Below are 23,004 nucleotides of genomic sequence, written 5' to 3'. Positions count from 1 at the left end.
GATTCAAGGTGCAGGAAGAGTTCATTAAATCTGCCAGAAGTGTCCCTGTTTATTAAAGTTCATCACATGTCCGTGGAAGTAAAAATGGAGAGTGGTTCGCATGAGAGTTGGTTCAGTTTGGGGAGTGTTTCTAAATGAAACGTTGGCTGGGTGCCATGGATAACAGAAGTCATTCTATTAGAGATACTTGTGTGGTTTGGAGACCCTGACTCAAAAGAAAAGAAACAGTGGAGCAGGAACCAAGAGTTTCCGCTAGTAGATTTTGCTTTTTGATTATTCTCAACCATTTGTTCAGACATTCACTTAGACGTCTGTTCACGTCACATCCAGTCCAGCAGAACTGAGAGTTTCTCTGAGGCCTGTCTTGTAAATAAATGGTCACTTATTCTGGGTCGGGCGCCATTTGCTGATCTCATTTATAGTACTGCTTTCTGGAGGGTGGACGGACTGGATTGACTTGCTAGGTTAAAATAGACCATCAGAGGACTTGAGGGGTTTTTCTCCCTTAACTTATGCATAAAATTAACATGGATTTTACGAAAGGCCTACTGCTAATTCTTGGTAACGAAACAAAATATTACTGCCAGTGCACGGGTATAGCTTTAATTCCGTGTACCTCTTGTCATTTGTTTCATGGCATGTCACAGAAATGCTGTTTATCTTGCTGCATTACTGAAGCGCTTCGCTGAAGGACATTTTCATCACGCAAACAGACGCTATGGCGATAGGATGCTGTTCCAACCGCGTTTCGAAATTACCTTTGGGTCGTGCGATGCGTAAAGCTTGCCTTTTCCTTTTCCTTTCTAGGTTCAAAGCAGTGGCACATGATTGGCCATCTGCAGCCAGAAACCTCCTACGATATTAAAATGCAGTGCTTCAACGAAGGGGGAGAAAGCGAGTTTAGTAACGTGATGATCTGTGAAACTAAAGGTAAGAGAGGAATGAGAACTCATGCTTTTTTTTCCTGGCGTGAAGACTGTCCCAGCGGAAAACATAATACGTTGACTAGAGCACTTGTCTAAAACCTAGTTTACGGAAACATTGATCATATTCATTAATTTCTGTGTGGCTCCAAGCAACTCACTCCTCTTCTGTTTTTCTTTTTCTCCACAAAGAGAGTAGAAATATTTGCCGAGTAATTGCTGAGATTGCTGTGAAAATTAGAATACTTTTTTTAAAAAAGCATAATCTTAGGGAAAAGTGCTTTATACCCTTCAAGTGGTTTCTTGAATGACAGTTATGTGTAACTCTATTTACTTAAGTGTGGTGGTTAAATTCAGAATTAGCAGTGCGCTATGCTAAGTTGAAATTCCCAACTCTGCCTCCGTATGTAGATTGACTATAAAATATCTTCTAGTTGTTTTTTTTAATGTTTATTTATTTATTTTGAGAGAGAGAGAGACAGAGACAGAGAGAGAGCTGGAGAGGGGCAGAGGGAGGGAGAGAGAGAATCCCACACAGGCACCTCACTGTCAGTGCAGAGCCTGATGCAGGGCTCGAACTCAGGAACTGTGAGATCATGACCTGAGCCAAAATCAAGAGTTGAACGCTTAACCCACTGAGCCACCCAGGTACTCCTATTATCTGTTTTTATTTATTTATTTATTTATTTATTTTAATTTGTTTTTTCAACGTTTATTTATTTTTGGGACAGAGAGAGACAGAGCATGAACGGGGGAGGGGCAGAGAGAGAGGGAGACACAGAATCGGAAACAGGCTCCAGGCTCTGAGCCATCATCAGCCCAGAGCCCGAAGCGGGGCTCGAACTCCCAGACCGCGAGATCGTGACCTGGCTGAAGTCGGACGCTTAACCGACTGCGCCACCCAGGCGCCCCTCCTATTATCTGTTTTTAAAGGTGATAATACTACACATAATAGAAACAGCTAATGTGGCTATTTACAAACTCGTGTCCAGTCTCAGTTAAGCTGATAGAAAAAGAGACTGTTTTTAACTTGTGTCTGTTTTTAAGAACAAGAGAAAATTTCCCATATTCCTCCCCCATCCCCACCCCCACTGGTCTCAGTGATCAGGACTCAGTCACATGCTCCCCAAACTATTCCCGGGAGTGAAATGATTGATCAGGACCTACTTTAGTTGTTGGGGTTTGAGTGGACAGCTCAACAAAATTGGGGCTCTGCAAGTATGGGAGGAAAAGGCTGCTGACTGGGCTGGGCAGCCTTGAGTGTGTCTGCTACAGGTGATTTTATGATACCAATTCAAAAATGGAACTGGGGCACCTGGGTGGCTCAGTCAGTTGAGCGTCCAACTCTTGATTTCGGCTCAGGTCATGATCCCAGGCTCTTGGGATCGAACCCATGTTGGGGTCCACGCTGAGTGTGGAGCCTGCTTAAGATTGTCTCTCTCTCCCCCTGTCCCTCTCCCCTGCTTGCTGTCTCAAATAAAATAAAAAACATTTTTTTTAATGAAGAAACTGAGGCTCAGATAAATTGAATTATAAATTTTTTAAAATGTTTTATTTATTTTTGAGACAGAGAGAGACAGAGTGTGAGCAGGGGAGGGGCAGAGAGAGGGGGAGACACAGAATCCAAAGCAGGCTCCAGGCTCTGAGCTGTCAGCACAGAGCCCGACACGGGGCTCAAACTCACAAACCGTGAGATCATGACCTGAGCCAAAGTCGGATGCTTGGCCGACTGAGCCACCCAGATGCCCCACATAAACTGAATTATAAAGACAAGACATTGTTCCATCTTTTAATGCTAAGTTAGTCATATGACTTTCTGCTGCAAAACCCGCATATTAAATCCACATTAAACATGTGTATATAAATATACAGACATTTAAATTTACCTTGGATTTAATTTGGGTAGTATATATTTGAGGGGCTTTTTGTATTAGTCACTGTGATACGTTAACGGACATTTCTTACTTGCCTCTAGAGTGTTGTAATACGTAGGGCAAAATTAAACAAAAATGGAATTTATCATCTCTGTCCCCAGGACATTTAAGAATCTAGCCAGGCAAAACATAAAAGATAGACAACAGTGTAATAACTGTATTATTTAAGCATAGATGTGTCTATAATAGTATATGCCTCATTAATTGACTTTGTTGGAGAATAAAAGGTTCTACCTACAGACTTCCAGGTCACTAAAAAATGAAAACAGCTCTTTAAAACAGTAACTGTTCATATTGAATAACTTTCTGAAATGTATGACACAATTCCCAGCCTGTTTAAATAGAATGTATAATACACAATCTCAGTTTTTAAAGAAATGACTCAAGGGGTGCCTGGATGGCTCAGTCAGTTAAACGTCCAACTTTGACTCAGGTCATGATTTCAGGATTTGTGAGTCCAAGCCCCACACTGGGCTCTGTGCTGTCGGCACAGAGCCTGCTTTGGTGGATCCTTCTACAGATCCTCTGTCCCGCCTCCCACCCCTCCCCCACTCGTACTCCTCCCTCTGTCAAAAATTATAAAAACATTAAAATAAAAAAAATAAATGACTCAAGGTTCTTGTTTTTTTTTTTTTAATTTTTTTTTAAAACAATCTTTATTTATTTTGAGAGAGAGACAGAGTGTGAGCAGGGGAGGAGCTGAGGAGAGGGAGACACAGAATCCGAAGCAGGTTCCAGGCCCTGAGCTGTCAGCACAGAGCCCGACGCGGGCCTTGAACTCACAAACTGTGAGATCATGACCTGAGCCGAAGTCGGATGCTTAACCAGGCGCCCCTCAGGGTTCTTGTTGTTAACGGTGATTGTCTTGTCTTTAGTGATTTAGTAAGGTTTTTCAGGAATGGTGTTGAAACCAGCCCATTTCCCCCTACTCTTAAATATCAGAGACTGTCATAATTTTTCTTAGTTCTTTGTTTTCTCTTTATGTTTTCCATCTCACTTTTCTTTTTTTAACAAATTTTCCAACGTTTATTTATTTTTGGGACAGAGAGAGACAGAGCATGAACGGGGGAGGGGCAGAGAAAGAGGGAGACACAGAATCGGAAACAGGCTCCAGGCTCTGAGCGGTCAGCCCAGAGCCCGACGCGGGGCTCGAACTCACAGACCGTGAGATCGTGACCTGGCTGAAGTCGGACGCTTAACCGACTGCGCCACCCAGGCGCCCCTCCATCTCACTTTTCTTGTTCCATGCTCTTAGCCTCTTCTTCTTCCTCATCCTCATTCTCCTTCTTCTTCCTCTTCTTTTCTTTTGTTTTAAAGTTTATTTGTTTATTTGGGGGGGGAGGAGGAGCCAGCAGAGAGAGAGAGAAAGAGAAAGAGAATCCCAAGCAGGCTCCACACTGCCAGCACAGAGCCTGAGGCAGGGCTGGAACCCATGAACAATGAGATAATGACCTGAGCCGAAATCAAGAGCCAGAGCCGAGGCTTAACCAATTGAGCCACCCAGGCACTCCTCTTTTTTTCTTTTTCTGCTTCCCCCTGCCTCCTCCCCTGCCTCCTCCTCCCCCCTTCCTCCTCTTCCTCCCCCTTCCTCCTCCTCATCCCTTCTTTTTCTTCCTTCCTTCTTCTCTTCCCTTCCTTCTTCTCCTCCCTTCCTCCTCCCTTCCTCCTCCCCGTCCTCCTATTTCTTCTTACTGATGTTGATGAGTCTGTGTCACCTCCACCACAGAATTTATTAACTTTAGCAGCAGTTGGCAAAATCATCAAGCTTGGTAGAATGGTGAATAAATAAAAAGTAAATGAAGAGTAGATAAATCTGACGGACTTCCCCATGGGTAATCATGATCTTTAATGTATGATCTGTAACGTCTGTTTTGCCTCAGAAACTCATTTGTTTCCTTTAGAATTGGCAGGGACCTTCAAATTGTCTAAGCCAACATACTACCTGAAGTAGGAGTTTCTTTTAGAGTCTCTGCCGAGTATTCATCTAGTTTTCACTGTTGGAGACCTCTTTCCTTTGAAAGGTGGCCTCTTTTTTATGGATTCCCAGCTCTGTGCTGCGTAAAGTTGCTAGAAAGTTCAACCCCACTGTACTACTTATTGACTGAGATTGTTTTTAAAGACCACTCTGCCCCAGTACAAGCCGTAACAGGAAGTATAATAACTAATAATAACAAAAGTGATCGAACACTGCTATGTGCCAGTCTCTGTTCTAAGTGCTTTACATGATTAACTCATTTACCCTTCATTACAGCCTTCTGATAGAGCAGTTGTTATCTCCAGTTTCCACCTACAGACACTGGTCCGTGGAGGTTAAAGTCCTACAGCTAAGGATAAATGGTAGAGCTGAGAATATAAAGCTGGGCTGTGTGGTTCCAGAGGCCGGGCTGTCAGCCACTATGCTCTGTTGCTACTCTATGACATTTAAAACATTCAGAACATGTTTTTTGAGGACAGAGACAATGGGGTTTGAGGCCACCTGTTACTAGCTTCTGTTGTCACTCTTACTCAGAATATCAATGCATTAGGTAAAAAGACTGCATGTACGTGGACTCCATAGGGTATTGGTTTTGAAATGCTTGTCTTCAGAATTGCAGATGATTGTTCGAATAGTATCTTGTAATAGTAATCACATGAAAGAGACATAAAATATGAAGAGTCTTCTTCAGCTCAGAGTATATCACAGAGAAATATTTGTTCCATCCGTAAGTTGGAATATTTTTATTTCAACTCTTTGATAGTCTTCTACAAGGATAATTGGGCGGATAATCATATAGGAGCTTGGGTTCAAGTAGGTACATTTGTTTCCCTGATTTTATGATTTCTCTAGAATTTGTGGACTAAGACTTTGGCACATCCGAGTTTTCAACTTTTGAGCCCTCTTTGTGACTCATTGGTGGTCACATCATCTCAGTAACAAGTATAAACACATTGGTTTGCATTCCTAACCAGACCTCCTTCAGAGAGTAAACCATTTCATGGAGTCTGTTCGCTCTGACATCATGTTTTCCTTTATATTTCAACTAGTAAAACGTGTTCCTGGAGCTTCTGAGTATCCCGTCAAAGACTTGAGTACCCCTCCAAATTCCCCAGGAGGTGGACGAAACGTTGGGCCTGCCACCAGCCCCACCAGAAGCAGCGATATGTTGTATCTGATAGTTGGCTGCGTGCTGGGTGTCATGGTCCTCATTCTCATGGCTTTCATCGCAATGTGCCTGTGGAAGAACCGCCAGCAAAGCACCATACAGAGTAAGCCATTCAGAAATATTTCCTTGTCCTTTTATAAAGATGGGTGGGAAAATATTGTCAGAATACATACTGATCCCTAATACTTTTGTGCGTGAGTGTCATGGCATAAAACATGTTAGATACTCTTCATTCAGGGAGGGGACTTTAAAACTGTTCTAGCTGTCAGCCAGAATAAGTGGAGCATCACATTAAATTGCCCAGTAGAAATAAACAGCAAAGCCAAAACCAGGCAGGTCTCTAAGTAAATAGCTGACTTAGTGCTGGGAAACCCTGGCTTTGTCGGACCACCAAAGAGCAAAGAGTTTTTGAAGCGTGAGCTCTGGGATTGCTGCAGGAACGCCTTCTTACTGGTACAAGACCTGTCAGCAGGAATAGAAGAGGCTGGAAAGTCTGGAAAGGAATACTTTTCTAAGTTGCTTTTACTGAATGACACAAATTAAGGTAACATGGTCCTGTTTCAGTACCTGGTGTACCCAAACAGCTCGAGACCGCTATCTCTTCCCCCTAAGTGTATCTTGTAATGAGAGTGTTTACACGGTCAGTGATGATGCTATATGAAAACAGCTAGCCCAGGACCCCTCTTCCTTTCTCTTTCCCGACCTCTCTCCCTTCCCCTCTCCTTTGCCCCTTTCTTGTTCTCCCATCCGTTATAATCAGGGGAATCAGATCCAGCAGAGACTTTAGTCTTTGGTGGGAGGAGGTTTTTTGGTTTTCTCACTGGCCCCAGAATAAGAGAATTAAAGCTAATAGCTCAGGGGGAGAAAAGATGATTTGTTTTTATCGAATTGGTGCCCCCCAGGAGACAGTAGGGAGAGAATTGGTAGTGGTGGTGGTACCAGGCTGAAAGGGTTGGAGATCATTTGATTGGCTCTTTTTCTAAATGGTTTCAGTATCATTGACTTTAATTGTGTGAGCTGAATCATTAAAGGAAAAATACTGCTTTGGTTGTCTGGGCGAGATTAATCTGGTTAAGGTCATTTCCCTTTATGACTTGGTAATATGTTCAAAGATAGAAGCTTATGATAGTGATGTTCATTCAGTCATTTATTCAGAAGATACTCATTAACTATCTTTGAGGCGCCTGGCACTGTTTTAAGCAATGAACGCTGGTAAAAAAGTAAACATGGCCCCTGCCCTGTCAACTTACAGTTGTAGTGGAAAAGATAATCAGATATACTGATAATAACTCACCTGTGCAAAAAGTTCAGTAATAGGAAGAACACCTAATCCAATCTTGGCATGTTCTAATACCTTCAAAGAATTTATCCGAACTCTGCCAGTAAGTACTGTAGAGTTTAGGTACCATATTCTCTGAGGACTATTTCACTTTTTCTAGATATGTCTAGTAAGTGTACCCCTGGAAATCAGAATTGAGGCAACTATTTAATGCTTTTAGTATAAGGAAATGGAATAATTAGCCTTTAGTAAACCACAACTTCCATGTGGACTGTATTAACCAAGGAACTGTATGGATAGTCAGTGAATGTATACATAACTCCATCCTTTCATTTAAAAGTGTTATTACTATTTAAAATATCCTACCTAGGGGCGCCTGGGTGGCTCAGTTCGTTGGGCATCCAACTTCAGCTCAGGTTGTGATCTCATGGTTTGTGAGTTCGAGTCCCGCGTCGGGCTCTGTGCTAACAGCTCAGAGCCTGGAGCCTGCTTCAGATTCTGTGTCTCCCTCTCTCTGTGTCCCTCCCCCATTCATGCTCTTTCTTTCTCTCTCTCTCTCAAAAGTAAATAAACATTTAACAAATTCAAAACAATAATAAAACATCCTACCTAAAGGTTGCCTTTTGTTGTTTAAAAAAACCCCTTTTTTAGTGTTTTATTTATTCCTGAGAGAGAAAGAGAGAGAGAGAATAAGCAGGGGAGGGGCAGAGAGAGGGGGGGACACAGAATCCAAAGCAGACTCTAGGCTCTCAGCACAGAGCCTGACGTGGGGCTCGAACTCACGAACCGTGAGATCATGACCTGAGCCGAAGTTGGACGCTTAACCGACTGAGCCACCCAGGCGCCCTGTCTTTTGTTGTTTTTTTATACGGTTTCTCTCGGCACTTTGAAGCACGAGGGAGTTTAAACACTTTTTCTTAGTGTTGCCAGGACTTTGATAGTTTTAACTTACATAATTTATTAATTCTTTTGAGTAATTTCTCTCTGGTTAATTTCTTTTCCCATTAACAGAGTCTTAATTAACTCAAAGTTCCTAGCTATCTCCTTACAAGGAAATAGCAATAACTTTCTCAAAGCATATCTCATAATTAGGCGTTAAGTGAACACAGTGAACATATTTAGGGCATTTTATTTTCTTGTATTTATAGTTTCTTAGGGGTTTGTTTCATTAATCAAACTGCCTACCCAAGAAGATTGTCTTTTTTAGTGTCTTACTGTTGTGTGTTTTTGGTTTTTTTGTTTGTTTCATTTTGTTTTGTTTTGCTTCTTCTCTTTTAACAGAGTATGACCCTCCAGGATATCTCTACCAAGGGTCAGATATTAATGGGCAGATGGTGGAATACACTACTCTGCCTGGCACAAATCGGATAAATGGGAATGTTCATGGAAGCTTCATAAGTAATGGAGGTCTCAGCAATGGCTGCTCCCATGTTCACCATAAGATCTCTAATGGAGTCAATGGAGTCATGAATGGGAACTTAAATGGAGGGCTTTACGCAGGACACACAAGCTCACTAACCAGGACGCATGTGGATTTTGAACATCCTCGTCACCTAGTAAATGTAAGAGACCTAATTATAAATAAAGCCTCCCTGGGCATCTGGATGGCTCAGTCGGTTAAGCATGTGAGTTTGGCTCAGGTCATGATCTCACAGTTTGTGTTTCAAGCCCCACGTCAGACTCTGTGCTGACAGCTCAGAGCCTAGAGCCTGCTTCAGATTCTGTTTCTCCCTTTCTCTCTCTGCCCCTCCCCTGCTCGCTCAGTCTCTCTCTCTCTCTCTCTCTCTCTCTCTCTCTCTCTCAAAAATAAACATTTAAAATTTTTGAAATAAATAAACAAACAAACAGACAAATAAATAAATCCTCCCTGGGCCCCACGGTACCAGGGTGCAATAACATGGTTGGCCTACTTGGCCTTTGTGACCATAGAAACCTTACAGGCTCACTGGACTGGAAATAGTATGTATCAGTGGCAACCCCTTAATCCAGAGTAATCTGTGTAAACTTTCTGTTGTCAGGTGATAGTTATGTTCATCAGTTTGGTTTATATTTTAAAATTCTTCCATGGTGAAAGTGGAATACCAGTAACGAACTTGCCGGAAGTTATTCTTGAGAGCTGGAAATACCACAGGGCATAGATTGGACCTGAGACTTTAAATTTGCTTCATTTAGAGCAAAATCTGAAAACTCGCAGGCCCAGGGGAGTCAGGCAGATCGTGAAACTGCGTGAAGCAAGCTGGGAAAGAGAGCAGTTGGAGGCGGGAGCAATCTGGAGAACACCAGCTGCAGTTCACTCCTGTTGTTGGCACGGACAGAGGGCCTGGGGTTACCGGTTTTCTGATTTTTCCAAAACATCTTGTAAATCCAGGTGAAATGGCGAGATTTTTTACACGTTGGCAACTAATTCCAATTTTTGAAAGCCGTGCGTAGGCCACGTGGAACATGTCTGCAGGCCACCAGATTGTGACTTCTGACCTATAATGAGTTTCTTTTGTCTCTTGTGCCTGATGTGTGGTAGGGCTGTTACCTGTAAGATTTTTGCCTTTTATAGTATTACCATCCTTTAGCCACAAGGAGTGATGGGCCTTTAAAAATACTTTATTTCAGGGATAACTTAGCGATCTAGTTCAATTTTTGAAACGGGACTAGAGTAACTAGCTTATTTTGCATTTATGCTGGTTAAAGAGGTTCTCTGCATTAGGAAGTTTGATTTATGATGTCGTTAGGATGTATGTGGATCCGCATTATTTTTCAAATAGATAATATGTTTAGTTGATCAAATTAAGCACTCACTGACATTTTTGTCATTGTTCTGATTACAGATAAACTTGCCATAACCCACAATGTGCTAAAATTTGAAGGGAGTTTAGAGGTATTTTTTCACCCTCAACTCAACAAAGACTTATTAAAATTTTACATTTGGAGAATAAAACTGTAATATATGTTCGTATCTTAAAGCTGGACATCTGCTGGGTTTTCGTGTGATCTAGTTTTAACGTGTTGTAGAAAAATACCTCGTTTGTCTGAGTGCATCTCATTATCAAAAGAGAATGGTGATTTCATTATTTTGTGGGGAAAGACATGGCTCATATTCAGACTTTCTAAACTTTTTTTGGTCTCCACTCCTAGTCCAAGCTAGTAACATTGTCCAGGAAACTAAAGGAGAGAGCATTAAAGTTTGAATAGCATATGCTGTTTCCATAAGCAGAAAAGAAGAAGTCTGATGTTTGGTTTAGGATTCGGACGCAAGAGTTTGGGTTTTTCTGAACGGCGAAATTCTGTTTAAATAATAGTTGCTCCTTTAGGTGTACTAATCGTTTAGAGGCTAACATCTGTGGTTTTCACGTATTACTTTTCTTACACCTCTTTTCTGGGTGGGAGGAAATAGGGAAATTTTTAAAAACGCTGGTGATCATAAAAATCATTGAATTAACTTTGATGTGTTTAGTGACTCAAATAAGCACATTACCCCGTAGGTGAACTTGATCTTGTGAAGCTTTGGAGCTTATGCTCATGATCTGAATGTGGCAGAGGATATTCTTTCTCTCAATGTTTTCCCAAAAATTCCTGTTGCTAGTTGGATCAGGAATGTGGAGAGACATTTTCAGTACTTTTGGTTTGCTTAGATTCTGGCCGTTGTTATGAGATGAATGGAAATGGAAAGTATTCTGGGAAAAACAATGGCCTGAACTTTCCTTAACCTTGCAGAACTGCCCTGGGTTTGGGTGCAGTGTGACAGCCTCTCCCACCCTTATCAAATTCGGTTCTGCTGTTTTTCGTCTGAAAGCAGAATTTTTACTCTGACCGTAAGCCTGCTTCAGTTCCCAACACCCAGTTTGGAAGAACTCTTGCCATTGTATATGTCAAGCGAGTGTTTTACAATGAGGTATGTGTTAATCTGGGCATTTTTCTTAATTGCCAGGCAGTTTCCGCCAAAAGCAACATCAAAATGTTAATCCTCCCCTCCAAGTCATTGCTGGCTGAGAATCTACTCCATCTGGAAAAATATAACAAGTTTGAAAACTTAGTGTAGTCAAGTGAACAGACCTAATCGAAATAATTACAGGAAAATGAAGATGGGTTTATCTTGTGACATCATTCAAACAGATTTCCACCCTGTTTCTCCAACTGGCATCACGTAAAATTCTTCCATGACTGCTAGAAAAGTAAAAATGAATAGGAGGTTGTAATGTACAGTGTGTTTTGGGCCCAGTAGATTTGAAACCCTGAAGGGGAAGTGACTAAATGTCTCCATTTCTTTGGCTCCTTCCAGTACAAAAAGACTTGGGAAAAACATGGCGATTAGCTTGTAGGGTATAGTCTTAATATTGTACAGAATTCATTGGTGAGTATTGGTAACTAACCATCAGCATAACGTTTTGCTCAGAGGTTGGTTAAAATATAGCGTATAACTGTTTCTTATTGGCCCGGCTTTTACATTTAAGGCCGTTTGATTATTGGTCTGTGACACCTTCTCGCTTTTCTCTTTTTCTTTTTCCCTGCACTTCCTTCCTGACCAGGGTGGTGGGAGGTACACAGCAGTACCTCAGTCGGACCCGCTGGAGCGCGTTAGCTGTCGAAATTGCCGGAACAACAATAGGTAAGTGGCTCTGTATTTGCACAGGTTGTTGTGACTATGGTATACGAAGGACTCTTCTTTTTCTCCCCTTTGGCAAAGGAAGTTCTTGAAATTTTATGTAAGATATAAATCTCAGAATATGGAGACTTAACTTTAAGGCCATTACTAATTTTTTGGCCCTGCTTTACAGTTTTTACTTTTCTGGCCTTTGGTTATTTAGCTATATGGACAATGTTCAAGACGTTGTTTCTCACTGAGATGTTATTAAAAGGTTTGGTGTTTTTGAAATCTTTAAAGTAGAGGCATTCTCTGCATATAGACTTTGTCTTTTCTCATCTGTTTTTTTCCGTCTGTGTCATGAATGAGAGCATGTTTGAATGTTAGACGAAAAACCCTGTGTATACAGTAATGTGTTTTCATAGTAATTTTACTGAAATTTTCTTACCAGATTATTCAGCGCTTCTTAAAATTATTCTTAAAACCTCAAGATAAGTAAGTAGCAAAATCTCACTTTCTTTTAATTTTCTGCGTTTCAGAAACCTCTTAAGAGGTATATACACTCACAATATTTCAAACAAGATAGAAATATGTAGGGTAACATGTTCATTTAAATTTTGACAAGATTCAGGAAGCTTTCGGGCTACCTCTGTATATAGTAACTCCAAAGGATTGTCAGACGTTTCGTTGTATTAAAGTTCTGTCTGTCAAAAATCTCAGTTCTTTTTTTTTTTCTGTAACGATGGTGTTGGATTACGTGGTCTCAGAAGCCCATCCCGGGTCTAAAATTCTACAGTGTAAAAGTTGTGTTATAGTTACTACATAAGATAACTGGAGTATGGACTGGACTTTGGATATTTCATTATTGAAATGGGATGGGACCTATATTTTTCAAATCAACGACAAGGTTAAGAGTTGTGTCTGGGAGTTACCAAAACCAGAGCTTGGAAGGAAACGGTCAGCTATACAACTAACAGTCCATTTCTCGGCATGTGTTTTGAGTTGCAGACCAAAAGCAATGAAAACTTCCTCGAGACTTTTCTTTATCGTTTACTTAGCCCATCTTAGGGTGTGTATGTGAGCAAGTCAGCTGCCTATTTTGTGTATTAAGATTTCTTGTTACATTTTTTTCATGTTTATTTTTGAGAGAGAGGGAGAGAGAGTGTAAGCAAGCACACGTGTGTGCTCACACAGCGCATGTGCAAGTGGGGGAGGGGCAGAGAGAGGGAGAAAGAGAATCCATAGACAGTGCAGAGCCCAGCAGAGGGCTCAAACTCGTGAACTGTGAGATCATGACCTGAGCCGAAATCCAGAGTCAGACACTTAATCGACTGAGCCACCCAGGAGCCCCTGCTTGTTACATTTTTAAATAAAATCTATATGACCCAGCTAAATTTTAAGATGTTTTATAACACTGAAGCCCTATTTTTTGTCCTGAACTGGCTGTAGGCTTTATCACAATTTGTTAGGAACATGCTAAAGATGCTTCATACACCTGGTAAGTAATCTAATAGATTTAATGAAAACGAATGGTATTGCCTGCATATGTAATGTATTGTCCTTTGTGTTTCTCTTCAGCAGGTCTCAGTTCAACTGTAGGCATCAGAGTAATGTTGTAAGAGAACCTCTGGTCTAAGAATAAGTAGACAGAGGCTTTCCCACTGCCCAAATCTATGATCTTGGGAAAGTTATATAATCTCTCTATAGCTATGTCCTTATCTGAAAAATGAAAAATTGTCCTAGGAAATGTAAAATCAGCCCAACATACTCTGATTATAGATTTTGGTAATTTGCTGCTAATCATGTCTTTATGGTGATGTTATCATCCTGGTACCAAAATGCATCCCATTTATATGAATGTGACCAGTATCTACTGTCATGCACTCACTCATAGCCATTTTTATGTGTGTGTGAGTGAGAGTATGTGTATAGTATTGGGGGTTTTGTTATACATGTTTGGTTTTTTTTCCCCTTTAAGACAGTGGACAGTTAATAGTTCTATTAACTTTTCAAGTTGATAACTTCTTGAATTTCATGTTTGGGGTTTTCCTTTTACCTGGGAATATGGGTACATTCTTTTTAGCCTGAGAAAACCAGCTTCTGTCTCACCCCAGCTTAAATTTACTTCTTCCTACATAAGAGTCTGCCTGTTCAGGGCAAATCTTGGCTTGTCTGCATTGCCTTCAAGGTTAGCCAAATGTCTCACCTGGCTCCCAGGAGCCATTATGTGATTTTGAAACTTAGTGATTGGCCAGATAAATATCAGTAAGTACCTACCTTCAACTCTGGAAAATTGGAATCATTAAATGTAAAGCTTCTCCTTTCACTTTGAAACTGAAAAGAGACATCTTTTCTCAAGATCCCCCAAGATGGCAAAGTTTGTAATAAGCTTCTGATGCTGAGACGTAGATGATATATGATTTACTCCCCCAAATACGCACAATTTTAGTTAAATTACACCTTTAGGATATTGACATTGCTAAGAATACATTTGCATTTCCTAACACCCGTTGAACTAGTGTGTATGCAAAACGAGGCAAAATTTCAGTTCAGTTATGTGAACATTTATCTGAGGGTGGATACAGGCATACCTCATTTTGTTGTGCTTTACTTCATTGCACTCTTCAGATGCTGTGTTTTGTCCAAGTTAAAGGTTTGTGGTAACCCTACCTCAGGCATGTCCATCAGTGCCCATTTTCCGACGGCATTTGCTTACTTCGCGACTCGGTCACATTTTGGTTAATTCTCACAATATTTCATGCTTTTTCATTATTATAATTCTTATTATAAGTCTTATAATATCATTATAGTTCTCTTTCATTATTATAGTTTCATTGTTATAGTGATCTGATCAGTGATTATGACTCACTGAAAGCTCAGATGATGGTTAAAGTTTTTAGCAATAAAGTATTTTTTTAATTAAGCTGTGTATATGTTTCTTTAGGCGTAATGCTATTGCACACTTTATAGTAGAGTGTTAACAGAACTTTTATATGCACTGGGAAACCAACAGATTCATTTGACTTGCTCCATTGTGACATTTGCTTTATTGCCGTCGTCTGGAACCAAACCTCATTATCTCAAAGGTATGCCAATAGTGCAGTTCAGTGATTATCACACTTTAGCATACGTTAGAATCACTTGGAGCACTGTGAAAACACAAATGAGGAGGCTCTACCCTTAGAGTTGGTGATTCAGTAGGTATAGAGTGGGGCCTGAGAATTTGCGTTCCTCATGAATCCCTACTGGGACAGATGCTACTGGTCCTGGGACCATGCTTTAAGAACCACTGGAGAATCTGGCTGGTGAAATGCAAGTAGAGGGTAGCAGGATATAAAATGGAAAAGTGGATTGAATTTATATCTTGAATGACCCTGAATGTCACGGTGTAGTAGTTTACTTAAGAAACATTTATTGAGTGCCTACCATGTACTGGGTACTGGCCCACGTCCTACCTCTGGAGAGCCCACGGTCTGATCACAGTGATTTACAACAGAGCTCGAAATATAGTGAGCAGAGTTTGAAGAAGCATGTTGAATCTCGTAGTTCTACATTTAAGGAATGGAAAAAGTCCCTGTTGTTTCAGTAATAACAGTGCAGGAGGGATAGGAGATTTTTATGTTAATCAGAAGTGGGGGACATTGGCTGCCTGGGTGGCTCAGTCAGTTAAGCATCCGACTTTGGCTGAAGTCATGATCTCATGGTTTGTGAGTTCAAGCCCCACAGCAGATAAGCTCGGGCCCCACTTCGGGCTCCACACTTTCTCCCTCTCTCTCTCTTTCTCTCTGCCCCTCACTCACTTGAGCGCGCGCTCTCTCTCTCTCTCTCTCTCAAAAAGAAATAAATTAATTAATTAAAACACAAAGAAGTGGGGGATATTGGTTAAATGTTGAAAATCAATGGGCCAGTTGCATCATAATTCTCTGGAAGGTTTTTGAGAAGGGGAGCAGTGTATTCAAGAGATGCGTTTAGGCTATGATTAGTGGTTGCAGTACACAGGTGGGATTGCAGGGAGGAGACCAGTTTGTTTCCATAACGAAGACTTGGCTTTCATGTAAGGAGTGAAGGTAGAAAGGAAGAGATGAGGAAGGTTCTAGAGTGGGAATCTTTAGGACTTGGCCACTGACTGATACGGATCTAGAAAAAAAGGAAGATGCATAATGAAGAGAAAGTTCCCAGCATGGATGGCATGGTAATTGCCACAGTAATAGTCATAGAAATAAGGAACTTAAATAAAGTGACATTGAGAAAAGGTGATGGATTTGGTTTTGGGCATTTAGAGTTCCAAGTTCCAGTTGGATATCTAAGCCAAGATGACAAATGAAAATGCTGACGTTGGGTTTGGGGGTAGATCAGGGCTGTGCTACGTATCTAAGAGTCATTTGCATCAAAGTGATAGAACTTAGGGCGCCTGGATGGCTCGGTTAAGCTTCCAACTTTGGCTCAGGTCATGATCTCATGGTTCGTGAGTTTGAGCCCTGCATTGGGTTCTGTGCTGACAGCTCAGAGCCTGGAGCCTGCTTCGGATTCTGTGTCTCCCTCTCTCTCTCTGCCCACCCCCCTCCCCATTCATTCTCTCTCTCTCTCTCTCTCTCTCTCTCTCTCTCTCTCTCTCATAATAAACATTAAAGAATTTTTTAAAAAGTGATAAAACTTAAGTATGGATGGGATCACCAAGGGAGACGGTAGCTTTGGCTAATTGATTATTTTTATATTTTTAATTATTTAAAGTACTGTTGTTGCCTTATTTCCTAGGCATTTAAAGTGATTAGACATCCTTTTTATAAGACTTTCTTCTCTCTTTCATTATTTTTGCTTATAGCCTTGAAATGTCTTCAAGGAGCTGATGAAAGGGACGTGATAAAATAAGGAGAGTGAAAGGAAAAAGCAGTTATTCATTCATTCAGCAAACATTTGTTGAAGGTCTGTAGTGGGCCAAACACCAAGCTAGGTCCTGGGGGATATGTCGTGAGCACACCAGGCATTGTCCTTGCCTTCACTGAGCTTACAGTTTGATGGGGAGACATACCTTTCCCAAAATGATATAAATGAAACATAAAAATGGCCATGCACTCAAAACTGCATGCTTTAAAGGTAAAGTGAAGAATGGCTTTGAAAGGACTGATCTCCCTAAGCAAGTGACATTTTGCTCTAAAGCTCTGAAGAATTTGTAAAACTAAGGAAAAGAGAAGGGGATAGGTTTAAAACTTTCCAGGCGAACAAGAGGTACCATTTATGCAGGGCCACAAAGCAGAATGCTAGGATCCTTACCAAGCTTCAGGAAGATTAACGTGGCAGGAACCTGGCAAGCAAAAGGGTTAGAGGTCAAAGGTAAGTGAAAGCAGGTCATACAGAGCCATGGCGAGTCAGTGAGAGATTTTAAGTAGGACAGCCTTATGCTAGAACATTCTGGATGGAGTTTGGAGAATAAATTGGAGGGGGCAAAAGAGGATACAAGGGACCAGTTAGATGGCTATTGCAGTAGCCCAGATGAGAAGCAGTGCCCTTGGATGGTTGCAGTAGATATGGAGAGAAGTAGATGAGTTTGAGAGATTTAGGAGGTGCCAATTAAAAAAAATAGACACCTGGGGCCCCTGGGTGGCTCAGTTGGTTAAGCGTCCAACTTTGGCTCAGGTCATGATCTCGCAGTTCGTGTGTTGCAGCCCCGCGTCGGCCTTTGTGCTGACAGCTCAGAGCCTGGAGCCTGCTTCGGATTCTGTGTCTCCCTCTCTCTCTGCCCCTCCCCTGCTTGTGTGCTCGCTCTCTCTCTCTCTCTCTCTCTCTCTCTCAAAAATAAACACTAAAAAAAATTTTTTTAAGACACCAGTGATCAGTTGAGGGAAGAGGCAGGCAGGGGGGTATCTAAGTAAGTGATGCAACCTACTAAGTAGGAATCACTGCAGGAGATGAGGAGAAACGGTTTACCCCTTAGCACACCCTTGGGAGTCATCCTTTTAGACTCCTTTTCCAACTCTCCTTTACCCAGGGTGGCTCTCGTATTCCACAGATGCCTAATGGATGAAGTCTTGTGTGGGACCTGTCCCCGGTGGAATCTTACCTGTGCGGTGTCCTGCCGTGCTTTCTTGGGTTTAAACTTAAACATGTTTTGTAGAGTGGGCACTTAAGAAACAAATCAGTGCCAGCCTTAGACCCCTTTTACCATCCGTCTGTTTTGGTCATAACTATCTGGAGAGAAAACATTGCCTTTATTTTTTTTTATTTATTTATTTATTTTTTTTATTTTTTGGGACAGAGAGAGACAGAGCATGAACGGGGGAGGGGCAGAGAGAGAGGGAGACACAGAATCGGAAGCAGGCTCCAGGCTCTGAGCCATCAGCCCAGAGCCCGACGCAGGGCTCGAACTCACGGACCGTGAGATCGTGACCTGGCTGAAGTCGGACGCTTAACCGACTGCGCCACCCAGGCGCCCCGAAAACATCGCCTTTATTGTCTAAATTGGAGTACTGATGTGAAAATTTGAGAACAGGTAAGAGGGGAATGTGCACTCCAGCAGTCTGTCGAGTTTTATTTGATGTGCTAGTGCTTTTGTGGCATGTTGTAAATCACTGCCTGCTTCATCATGTTCAGCTAATTTGAACCCTTTTCGGGTTTTAAGAGTGATATGTAATAGCTCACGATGGACAGCTAGAAAGAAGCGTATTTAATGCACCTTTGTGGGGAGCCAATCCCCTGCACTGAAGACTTAATTGAGAAATCCTTGTGCATTTCAAGAATGTAACAGATTTTAATCAAATAAATCAAAAGCTTTCTGTCTTTCCCCTTCTCTTCTCAATTTAAAAGGCAGTGGAGCAGTTCTGGATATGTAATCAAATGGGGTTTGTCAGTTGCTTGGCTAGTTTAATGGGAAAGGATTGAGGTTAAATCCTGCCTGTTTATCATCAGTCTTGATAATGTGTAGAAAAAGAGTAGAGAGGACACTGATGGAATTCACAGATGAATGAATTGAGAGGTCCCATCAGGAAAAAACAAGAAATTAAGCGTCCTAGAGAGATTAGAAGTGGGCAGGAAGTAGCCAAGTAAAAACCAGCTTGGAGAAATGGATATAATCCACCTGGGAAGAAAAAGTGCAAGCTATACGTGGCTGATGGTCAAAGGAGAAATCACTTGACTGGGACTGGTGCCTTAGGAAGCACAGATCGTACGAATGATCCCCAAGCTCTTGCATGAGGACAACCTTGAAAGTCTGTGTGTTGCTGAGCTTGGGGACACTTTTTAACCAATTTGGAACCTTTCACTGATAATCAGATAGACGCAGATAAAAACCATGTGTCAAGATGAATATGCAAACATTGCATTATAGCACTAGCTCTTTCTGGCCTACGATTAGAGCTACCCAGCTGGTTTGTGAAGTATGAAAGTGACTGCTTGTTGAGTGCGTCTAAATTCTTTGCTCCAGCAAGTGAATTTGTTATGACTTCATCTATCTATTGCTGATCATGTAGCTCCTTCAGAAATAGCCATAAAAACCAAAGGCAGCAAACACATAAAACCTAAGGTTTGGTTTCTCTTCCATCTGTGGTAATCTGCCCAATTCCCTAAGAAAAAAAATTCAAAACATTGTGTCTAGTTTTTTTTTTCATTACTTAAAATTTTTTGTTATTGAAGTATAGTTGACATACAACGATACATTAGTTTTACATGTACCAGATAGTGATTCAATAATTAATACATTATGTAATGCTCACAACAGTGTCACCATCTGTCACTGGATGTTATTATATTATTATTATTATTATTATATTATTGACTGTCACTGGCTGTTATTATATATTATGTTAATATATTATTATTGTATTATTATAGGTTGTACTTTTCATCCCCTTGACCTATTTTATTTATTTATTTATTTATTTATTTATTTACTTATTTATTTATCTTAATTTTATTTTTTAAAATTTACATCCAAAGTAGTTAGCATATAGTGCAACAATGATTTCAGGAGTGGATGCTTTAGTGCCCCTTATCCATTTAGCCCATCCCCCCTCCCACAACCCCTCCCATAACCCTCAGTTTGTTCTCCATATTTATGAGTCTCATCTGTTTTGTCCCCCTCCCTGTTTTTTTATATTATTTTTGTTTCCCTTCCCTTATGAGTCTCGTCTGTTTTGTCTCTTAAAGTCCTCATATGAGAGAAGTCATATGATTTTTGTCTTTCTCTGACTGACTCATTTCACTTAGCACCATACCCTCCAGTTCCATCCACATAGTTGCAAATGGCAAGATTTCATTCTTTCTGATTCCCGAGTAATACTCCATTGTATATATATTCCACATCTTCTTTATCCATCCGTCCATCGATGGACATTTGGGCTCTTTCCATACTTTGGCTATTGTTGATAGTGCTGCTATAAACATGGGGGTGCATATGTCTCTTCAAAGCAGCACACCCGTATCCCGTGGATAAATACCTAGTAGTGCAACTGCTGGGTCGTAGGGTAGTTCTATGTTTAGTTTTTTGAGGAACCTCCATACTGTTTTCCAGAGTGGCTGCACCAGCTTGCATTCCCACATTGTGTCCAATTTTTAAAATTGATTAGTACCATCCTTCTGAGGAAGTTCTATAGTTCCTACTTATAATATAGAGAACAGTGGCCTGTCGTCCGGGAGTCAGGTGGTTAGGATAGTGTTTTTGGTCTTTTATTTGTAAGACAATGTGGGTGTGAGCTTGCCATGTTCAGTAATTTACTCAGTCGTTTATTGTCATCTATTTTGTGACAGTCACAGTAAAGTAATTCCCAAAGGGCAACTCCCACTCTGAGACTGGGGTCGTTGCATCCAACAAAGAATGTACAATGAGAGTGGAGGACAGCCGTGGCCCTGGAGGAATGTCATCAGGCTTCTGTTGCATAGTAACTGATGAGCCTCCAAAAATAAGGGCTGGGTCAGCAATGTGACAGAGACACTGAGGCAAGAGGAAACAGAAGTAAGCTGAGTATTTACTTTAAGTTTATGTATTTATTTTGAGAGGGAGAGAGCCTGTGTGCAGGGGAGGGGCAGACGGAGGGGGAAAGCGAGAATCCCAAGCGGCCTCTGTGCCACTACCATGGAGTCTGACTCAAGGTGCAGACTCATGAACTGGAGATCATGACCTAAAGCCGGAGTCAAGAGTCAGATGCTTAACCAACGGAGCCACCCAGGCACCCAGTAAGCTGAGTATTAAAACAAACCACCACCAACATGTGAGTGTTTCAGAAGTTTCAAGAACATACTCGTGAAAATGAGTATCACACATCCAAGAGATCCATGGATAGTCAGTCTTTGCCCTTCAGGGATCATCAAAAGAGGAAACTTAAGGGGCGCCTGGGTGGCTCAGTCGGTTGGGTGGCCGACTGCGGCTCAGGTCATGATCTCGCAGTCTGTGGGTTCGAGCCCCGCGTCAGGCTCTGTGCTAACAGCTCGGAGCCTGGAGCCTGCTTCCAATTCTGTGCCTGCCTGTCTCTCTGCCCCTTCCCTGTTTGGTCTCTGTCTCTGTCTCTCTCTCTCAAAAAAAAAAAAAAAATAATAAACATTAAAAAAAAAATTAAAAGAAAAAAAGGAAACAATGCAAAATTTATACACTTACCTGATCAGAGCCATTCTGTACATAATCAGTCACACTTAACAAATATTTAACTGTGTAAACAGAAATGGGCCACTTCTCTAGAAAATATTTCAGAGGTCCTATATAGTTTTTCTGGAATGTCCAAAATATATTTAGTCAAATACTAAACAACACACTCGTCGAAGCACAGTCCTGTGCCCCTGTTCCAATCTTCTGTTTCCTAGTGTGTGCTATCCAGATTGTTGGTTAAAGACTATTTCATTACTTTTATGACACCGTAACTGTCCTTTTTCTATCTTACCAATTTGTCAGGTCTTTCCTGTTAACCGAAAGAGATCTCAGTAAACTAACAGGCCCCAGACCACCTGAATTAATTTTAGCACACATTTTTGTACGTGGCAAGGTGCCCAGGGCTCTATTTACCCAGTGTTTTTACATTTGAAATGAAGCAAAGTAGTTTCATTGAGTCAGAGACAGCTCAGTGAAAACTTTCACTCTACCTTAAGCCAATAATAACTGCAATTGAAGGATTATTTGAGAAGCCTAAGGTAGTGAAACTACAAACTCTTTGTGCCTGTATAAACTGTAAAGTGTGCATTGTAAGAGCAGCTTGATAAATGTCCTATAGTTGTAGACATACTCATTTGACATGTTCTCTCATTCACTGCCTATAGATTTGGGTCTTTGAAGTTTACATGTATACACATCACTATTTTTGTGATTACCCGCTTGCTTTAGCGATTTTAATTCAAGTGTTAATCAGCAAAAGTGTTTCCACATGCTATCTTCTTTTTTTTTTTTAATTTTTTTTTTCAACGTTTATTTATTTTTGGGACAGAGAGAGACAGAGCATGAACGGGGGAGGGGCAGAGAGAGAGGGAGACACAGAATCGGAAACGGGCTCCAGGCTCCGAGCCATCAGCCCAGAGCCTGACGCGGGGCTCGAACTCACGGACCGCGAGATCGTGACCTGGCTGAAGTCGGACGCTTAACCGACTGCGCCACCCAGGCGCCCCGCTATCTTCTTAATTCTATTCAGAACAGGTATTATAGTCCTTTTTCATTTATTCATTTATTTTTTATTTATTTAATTTATTTTTATTTTCTGAGAGAGAGAGAGGGTGCAAGTAAGCGAGGAGCAGAGAGGGAATCCCAGGAGGGACAGAGGGAAAAAGGAAGAGAGGGAGGAAGACATAGAATGAGAGAAGCAGGGTTCACCTGAAGTGGGGCTGGTGCTCACCTGACGTGGGACTTGAACTCACAAACCGTGAGATGATGACCTGAGCCAAAGTTAGATGGATTAATGACTGAGCCACCCATTTGCCCCTATGATATTCTTTTTTTCATATACTTTGTCATCTATGCTTGTGTCTTAGCACATAACCCCCAAGTTAAAGCCATTTTTATGTTGATACATGTAGATACCTGGAACAGAAAAATGATTTCCATGTAGTTATCCAAATGTAGATTTCCATGTAGTAAATTCCTGGGGCACTTGGGTGGCTCAGTCGGTTAAGCGTCCGACTTAGGCTCGGGTCATGATCTCACGGTTTGTGAGTTTGAGCCCCGCATCAGGCTCTCCTCTGT

The 23,004-nt window shown here is 41.3% G+C and overlaps 1 protein-coding gene across 2 annotated transcripts in view; it reads left to right on the top strand.

Annotated features, from left to right (window-relative positions):
* The window catches only part of CDON (cell adhesion associated, oncogene regulated), a 106,096-nt gene that overhangs the window by 70,841 nt on the left and 12,251 nt on the right, over positions 1 to 23,004 (top strand). For both annotated transcript variants that reach the window (XM_047879301.1, XM_047879302.1), the window contains 4 exons: positions 808 to 930; positions 5,882 to 6,103; positions 8,561 to 8,841; positions 11,800 to 11,879. In XM_047879301.1, coding sequence (XP_047735257.1) covers positions 808 to 930; positions 5,882 to 6,103; positions 8,561 to 8,841; positions 11,800 to 11,879 — 706 coding nt within the window. The remainder of the gene's footprint in view (positions 1 to 807; positions 931 to 5,881; positions 6,104 to 8,560; positions 8,842 to 11,799; positions 11,880 to 23,004) is intronic.

The sequence above is a fragment of the Prionailurus viverrinus genome, chromosome D1, assembly GCF_022837055.1.
Source record: "Prionailurus viverrinus isolate Anna chromosome D1, UM_Priviv_1.0, whole genome shotgun sequence".
In the NCBI taxonomy this organism is placed as follows: Eukaryota; Metazoa; Chordata; class Mammalia; order Carnivora; family Felidae; genus Prionailurus; species Prionailurus viverrinus.
Note: the sequence above shows the minus strand (reverse complement) of the source record. Positions and strands in the feature narration are given on the sequence as shown.